The 6,220-nt window shown below is 39.9% G+C and overlaps 1 protein-coding gene across 1 annotated transcript; it reads right to left on the bottom strand.

Annotated features, from left to right (window-relative positions):
* Positions 1–1,347: 1,347 nt before the first annotated feature.
* Positions 1,348–2,773, bottom strand: LOC108996953 (expansin-A8-like). The gene is made up of 3 exons (XM_018973015.2): positions 2,519–2,773; positions 2,050–2,362; positions 1,348–1,959 (listed from the first exon to the last, which is right to left on the bottom strand). The coding sequence occupies exons 1-3, from the start codon at positions 2,655–2,657 to the stop codon at positions 1,656–1,658; spliced, it is 756 nt and encodes a 251-aa protein (XP_018828560.1). The 5' UTR covers positions 2,658–2,773; the 3' UTR covers positions 1,348–1,655.
* Between the last annotated feature and the right edge of the window lie 3,447 nt (positions 2,774–6,220).

The raw sequence follows: 6,220 nt of genomic DNA, 5'->3' as shown, positions 1-6,220 counted from the left end.
TAAATTTTTATGTTTAAAATTAAAATTTTATGTTATAAATTATAATAACATTATCTTATATATAATTATAATTTATATTATTATACATATTATATATATAAATTTTATATAATATAAAAAATATTATATATAATATTAAAAAAATTAATTTAAAATATATAATATAGTGAATTGGTCCTATCCGATCCGATCCGGTCCTAAAAAGTATAAAATCAAAATCGAACCGATACCGACCGATTTTGAAATTACGAAAACCAGTTCTAGACCGACCAGCTCGGGCTGGTCCGATCCGATTTTCCAGTTAAATTTTACATACCTAGGTAGAAGGGAGACAAATGAGATGACTTGGGCCCGTTTGGATATAGAGGTGAGACCTCATCTTATCTAATTTCAACTAATCCCATTTGGATACAGAAACATTTTCAACTCAATTTATCTCATTTCATCTTATCATTACAACTTTTTCAAATTATCATACAAAATATAATAAATGATTCAACCTTTTCAAATATCAAAATAGTAATAACATTAAAAAATAATATTTTATTTAATTTATCTAAAATTATTTCATATCATTTTATCTCGCTATCCAAATGATACGTTGGCTTATCAGTATGCGCTTTTCTAAACTATTTGCCCATTGGAAAAATAAATGCTCGTCTCCTTTTGACTCATTGCTTGTGAAAAAAAAAACAGGGAATAAGCATATAATTATAATACATAATAAAACTGGTCCTAATTTAGAATCAAACCCCAAAATTATAAACTTCATCCTCATAAAGTTTCTTTCTAAAATAGTAACGAAGATTCGCATTATTTGTCCTAACTAATCATTCTATATGCCTCGAACCACATTGTACCCGGCGGTGGATCCAATAAGACTATTGTGCAATCAAGACTTGACTTGTCACTTGAACTCTCTTTAAATAGACTGTATGGATGTTAAATTGAGTTGAGTTGAGATGATAAAATATTGTTAGAATATTATTTTTTAATATTATTATTATTTTGAGATTTGAAAAAGTTGAATTGTTTATTATATTTTGTATTAGAATTTGAAAAAATTGTAATGATAAGTTGAGATGAATTGAGATGAGTTTGATAACCAAACTCTTAGATACATCTATTCAACTGAGTTTTTTTCTAAAGTTTGCATGGATCAGATTAGGTCTGTGCAGGCCCGACCAATCCAAAAGGCCCAACTTGGGCCCACCCGACCTAAAATCGAGTTCAGCAGATCAAACCCATTACCGGGTTTATCCTTATCATGCTCCAGCACGAAGTGACGACATTTATGTTGCCAGCTATAAGCCTCTAAATGCCATTGTCAAACAAGAAGAAAGGATGGGACAGATAATGGATTGGTACACTCTTTAATACTAAATAGCACAGATGTTACAAATTGGAAACGGAATATGGATACATAACAAAGACTATCACAACTATATTATGTGAGAGGCCCAGCGGGTGCTTTTTAGCAACCTCAGCAATAGAGAGCCAGCCACTTTCCCAGACCTCCACCTACAACACACTCCGGCTCTGCTTCTAATAAATTTTGTAAAATGATGTATACAATCTCTAGTGCGTGCAAGCACTTTGAATTCACTAATCTACCTCCAAATTATAGGGGGGGTGAAAAAAGCAAAAGATAAAGTTTAAAATTGACCCCCAGCAAAGGTCTGACCAAAGTTCCAATTAGCAGGCACAACGTCGTAGCTTGTCACAGTCCTGCCATCGCTGGTGGTGACTTGGAAGGACAGGCTTTGGCCATTCATGTATGAATTGCTCTGCCAGTTTTGTCCCCAGTTCCTTGACATTGCTTGCCATCCTGTTTTCGACCCCTTGATCGAGACAGCATGAACATCCCCTGCACCTCCCACGTTGGTGATCAATACCAGATTGAAGTAAGAGTGTCCATTAATGGTGAATCTTATTCCTCCTTTCTTCATGCAGGGAACTCTGTCATAACAAAAAACCAGCACATTTTTTAGTATGATCAGCAGCACAGACATGCTTGCTACTGTAAAGTTTAGCTTTTACTTCTCCTACCTTCGAAAGGACACTGGCACAATTCCAGCGCGGTACTGTGCAATTTGCAGGAAAGCGGGCTCTGCCAAATCAAAATGTTGCAGTGGAGGATTGCACCATCCGCCATTGTCGTTGGACAACGCGAGATTAGGGGGGCAGAAGTTTGTCGCCGTGACGAGGATGGAGCCGGGCAAGCACCATCTGGGGTCATTGTTGCATCGCATTTCATAGCAAGAACCGCAGCTCAAGCCATTGTTGAACAAAGCTGTGCTTAGTGCTGCAGTGTTTGTTCCGTACCCCTGACTGTATAAGTTCCCATACCCACATGCACCTCCTGCAAAAACCCAAAACCACATCAAACACAATTCTCAAAGAAGAAAGGATTTGATTACAAAGGATTTAAGGAATCCATCTGATTCCTTAACATTAACCAACACTACCAGGTCACAACAGTATAGAAGAGGGTGAATTTACTTAGTTTTGGACTTACCCATTGTGCCAGAGGCATCACCGCCGCCATAGAAAGTGGCGTGACCACCTTGCCATCCTCCATAGTCACCGGCAGTTCCATGAAGGTGTAGCTGAAGAATGAAAAGAAGAAGAGCAAAGGAGATTACCTGAGCTGCCATTGCAAGGCTCTTTTTTTAATAATGTTTAGAAACAGAGGAGCTTAGACAGGGCAGGTTTAGTTGAGTTGTGTTGTGCTGAATGGTGCACGGGCTTCCATTTATAAGGAAACTTGTGTGAGTTTACACACGATACACTAGGTGGATATTGACAGCCGTCCAAAGCAACAAAACAATATGAGAAATTCAAGCGCACATGCGCTGGTTCTTGTTGGAGGGACCAACCGCAAACCCCGTGGACCAGACCTCTGCACATGCATTTCTCAAACGTTTTTTCACGACTTTTAACGTAGATTACCACGTCATTGTATGGTTTTCTCCCCCAATATTTCGTTATCCATACGTAAAACTTGGTCCCTTAATTTGAGCCCATAGAACACATCATTTGAACTTTCATTTTAAAGTGGGGTAGGGTCTTTAAGAGATAATGGTATCTTTGCACATGGGAGGAAATCTTGCTTATTGAAAACAAGGGGTTCCTAATCGAGACCTTGCTCCTCCTCCTCCTATTCTTCTTCTTCTTCCCTATCCTTTGGTTTTGTGCTCAAATTATTGCGCTATAAGCAGGATTGCACCAAAATAGATGAGCATTTAGCTTAGAAGCACTTTTGGTGATAGGACCTTCGTGTATGCTTTTAAGGCCTGTGGAATGTGGGTGCAACTTGAAGTCAAAAAGACAGCTGTGCGATGTGAATTTGCATGTTTATGTCAATCACAAGCAAAAGCTGCGTCTTAACGGCCTTGACATCCTCTTGGTGGATTGGCCACAAAATACCAGTTTTTATTATTATTTTTGGCCAGAATTTAGTCTATTAGATATCATCCCACTAAATTCAAGACTGTCACAGTAAAACTACTATTTATTTGCTGCTGCAGACGGCAGATCAGACATATTTTAACATCACTCTCATTTGTTTAATATGTTTTACACTAGTCCATATATGGATATTCATTTTTATCTATTATTATCGATTGCTTTTGCAGTCATTTTCCACCGAAATCGTGTAGATTTTCGAGTCTCTTACTTGGGGTGTGGCAGACACCAAGTGTGATATGTCCAGTTTTCGTTGGAGATTGGGTCACATGGATAGCCGACTTAATATTTAATGATCCGAGGCAACGACTAATTTTCATAAAGTCGATTGAGTTCATTAACCTTAATAATGATAAGATTATGAGAAGTACAAGGATTTGCACAGAAAGTTTTTACTGCCATATATTGAAGAAATATTCACACACACATTACAATAGTTGATCACTCAAATAAATACACATTTGCAGAAACTATTTTAAGAAAGAAATAAATACACATGTGCAGAAACTATTTTAAGAAGGAATAAACCTAGCTGTTACAGAGTGATATGCAGGAATTAAATATGATGATATGCGCTTGATTCAAGGCTGAGAATCTGCCTCCTTGGTCTGATGCTTGATTGAAGGAATTTGCTTGATTTCCTTTATACGCCCCCGCAAGATTGAGGTGCCATCGGCCAAACCAATATTGTTCCTTAGAATTTCCGTTCGTTGCCTTGAAAGAGCTTTGGTAAGGAGATCAGCTAGCTGGTCCTGGGTGTTAACATGATGAACATCGAGAAGCCCCCGTTGAACCATATCTCGAACAAAATGAAGATCAATCTGAATGTGTTTCATTCGAGAGTGTTGGACAGGGTTAAAACTGAGATGGGTGGCTCCCAAGTTATCACAGAACAGCTTTGGTGGTCGTCTGAGTGGTAAGCCAAGTTCTTTGAATAATGAGATGAGCCAGGTAGTTTCGGAAGCTGCATTTGCAAGGGCTCGATACTCGGCTTCAGTGGATGATCGTGCCACTGCCCTTTGTTTTTTTGAACTCCAAGAGATGGGATTTTTACCAAGAAAACTGATATAGGCTGAGGTTGAGGTCCGATCATCATAGTTTCCGGCCCAATCCGCATCAGAATAAGTAGAGAGATCAAAACTGAAATTTTTTCTGATATGAATACCATAAAAAATGGTGTGCTTCAAATAGCGAAGAAGTCGCTTGGCAACTGTCCAATGTGTCACCGTTGGTTTGTGCATAAACTGTGAGAGTTTATTGACTGAGAAGGAGATGTCAGGGCGAGTGAGAGACAAGTACTGAAGTGCTCCAACAACACTTCTAAACTCGGTACTGTCAGTGGAAGATGTGCCATCAACTAATTGAAGAGAAATGCCGGTTGACAGGGGAGTAGACACATCTTTAGCACCAGCCATGTTTGTTTTGGATAAGAGATCACGGATGTACTTATGTTGAGACAAGAAAATACCAGATGCTGTGGGAATGACTTCCATTCCCAAGAAAAAATGTAACTGCCCCAAGTCTTTTAAGGAGAAACGATCACCAAGTTGTTGAATTGTCTCATCCACAAAATGTTTATCATTGCCAGTAAGTACCAAATCATCCACATAGACTAATAAATAGCATATAATGGAATTCTTATTGTAGATAAAAAGAGATGAGTCAGATCTTGAGTTTTGAAAACCAAGACCCAGAATGGCAGATTTTAGAGCTGAATACCAAGCTCTTGGGGCCTAATGGCCTTCTTTAACTTGCATACATGATTTGGATGAGTAGCATCTTTGAATCCCGGTGGTTGAACCATGTACACGATCTCAGTTAACTCACCATGTAGAAAAGCATTGTTAACGTCTAATTGTCTCAAAGACCACCCTTGCATCACAGCCACTGTGAGGACAGTTCTAATAGTGGCAGGGTTCACAACTGGACTGAAAGTTTCTTTGTAGTCGAGCCCCTCACGTTGGTTGAAGCCTTTGGCAACAAGCCTCGCTTTAAAGTGATCAACCGTCCCATCTGAGTTTCGTTTGACACGAAAAACCCATTTACATCCCACGGGGTTACAGTTTGGTGGTGGGAGAACTAGTTCCTAGGTACCGTGCCGCATGAGGGCAGTGAGTTCACTGACATGGCTTGTCTCCAGTGAGGTTCACAGATTGCTTGTCCCACACAAGTGGGTTCAATACATGGTTGGAGAGGGTGCTTGGTGACAGAGTTGAACTGTTTAGGTTTGTGAATATTATTCATTGACCGAGTGGTCATTGTGTGGGTGCGGTTGATATTGTCAAGATTGGAGGCCAAGTGAGAGTCAGCAGGAGCAGTGGTGATTTGTGGGACTTGAGTGGTGCGTGAATCGGAGGGAGAAGATGCATGCTCATGTATGGAAGAAAAATTAGGGCAAGCATGTGAAAAAGAATCATCTCGAAAATTAGAGGAAGTGTGGAGAGATTGGTTACCTGTAGATGATGCGAAAATGGTGTCGGTTCCCGTTGATGCTGGCGGCGGTTCCGGCAGAGACGACACAAGAGTGGATGACCCAGGTGTTGCGGACGAGTGGGTTTGCACGAGAGACTCTGTTTCGGCAGAACGAAAATGAGGATGTGTTTGATCCTCAGCAAAGACGACGTGGCGAGACAAGTAGAGTTTATGGGCTTTCGGGTCAAAGCACTTATATGCGTTCTGTGTTGAGGAATAGCCCAGGAAAAGACAGGGAACAGCTTTGGGCTGGAGCTTGTTTGAGTTGTATGGCTTGGTG

This window comes from Juglans regia, chromosome 14, assembly GCF_001411555.2.
Source record: "Juglans regia cultivar Chandler chromosome 14, Walnut 2.0, whole genome shotgun sequence".
NCBI lineage: Eukaryota > Viridiplantae > Streptophyta > Magnoliopsida > Fagales > Juglandaceae > Juglans > Juglans regia.
The sequence above is the reverse complement of the archived record's forward strand: the minus strand, read 5'-3'. Positions and strand labels throughout refer to the sequence as shown.

Bases quoted from the DNA above. Each gene is read 5' to 3' on its own strand.
- LOC108996953 (XM_018973015.2), bottom strand. From the start codon at position 2,657: ATGGCAGCTCAGGTAATCTCCTTTGCTCTTCTTCTTTTCATTCTTCAG. The intron at 2,363-2,518 runs GTAAGTCCAAAA...GGGTTTTTGCAG, and splicing joins TGATGCCTCTGGCACAATGG to GAGGTGCATGTGGGTATGGG. The intron at 1,960-2,049 runs GTAGGAGAAGTA...TTGTTATGACAG, and splicing joins GTGCCAGTGTCCTTTCGAAG to AGTTCCCTGCATGAAGAAAG.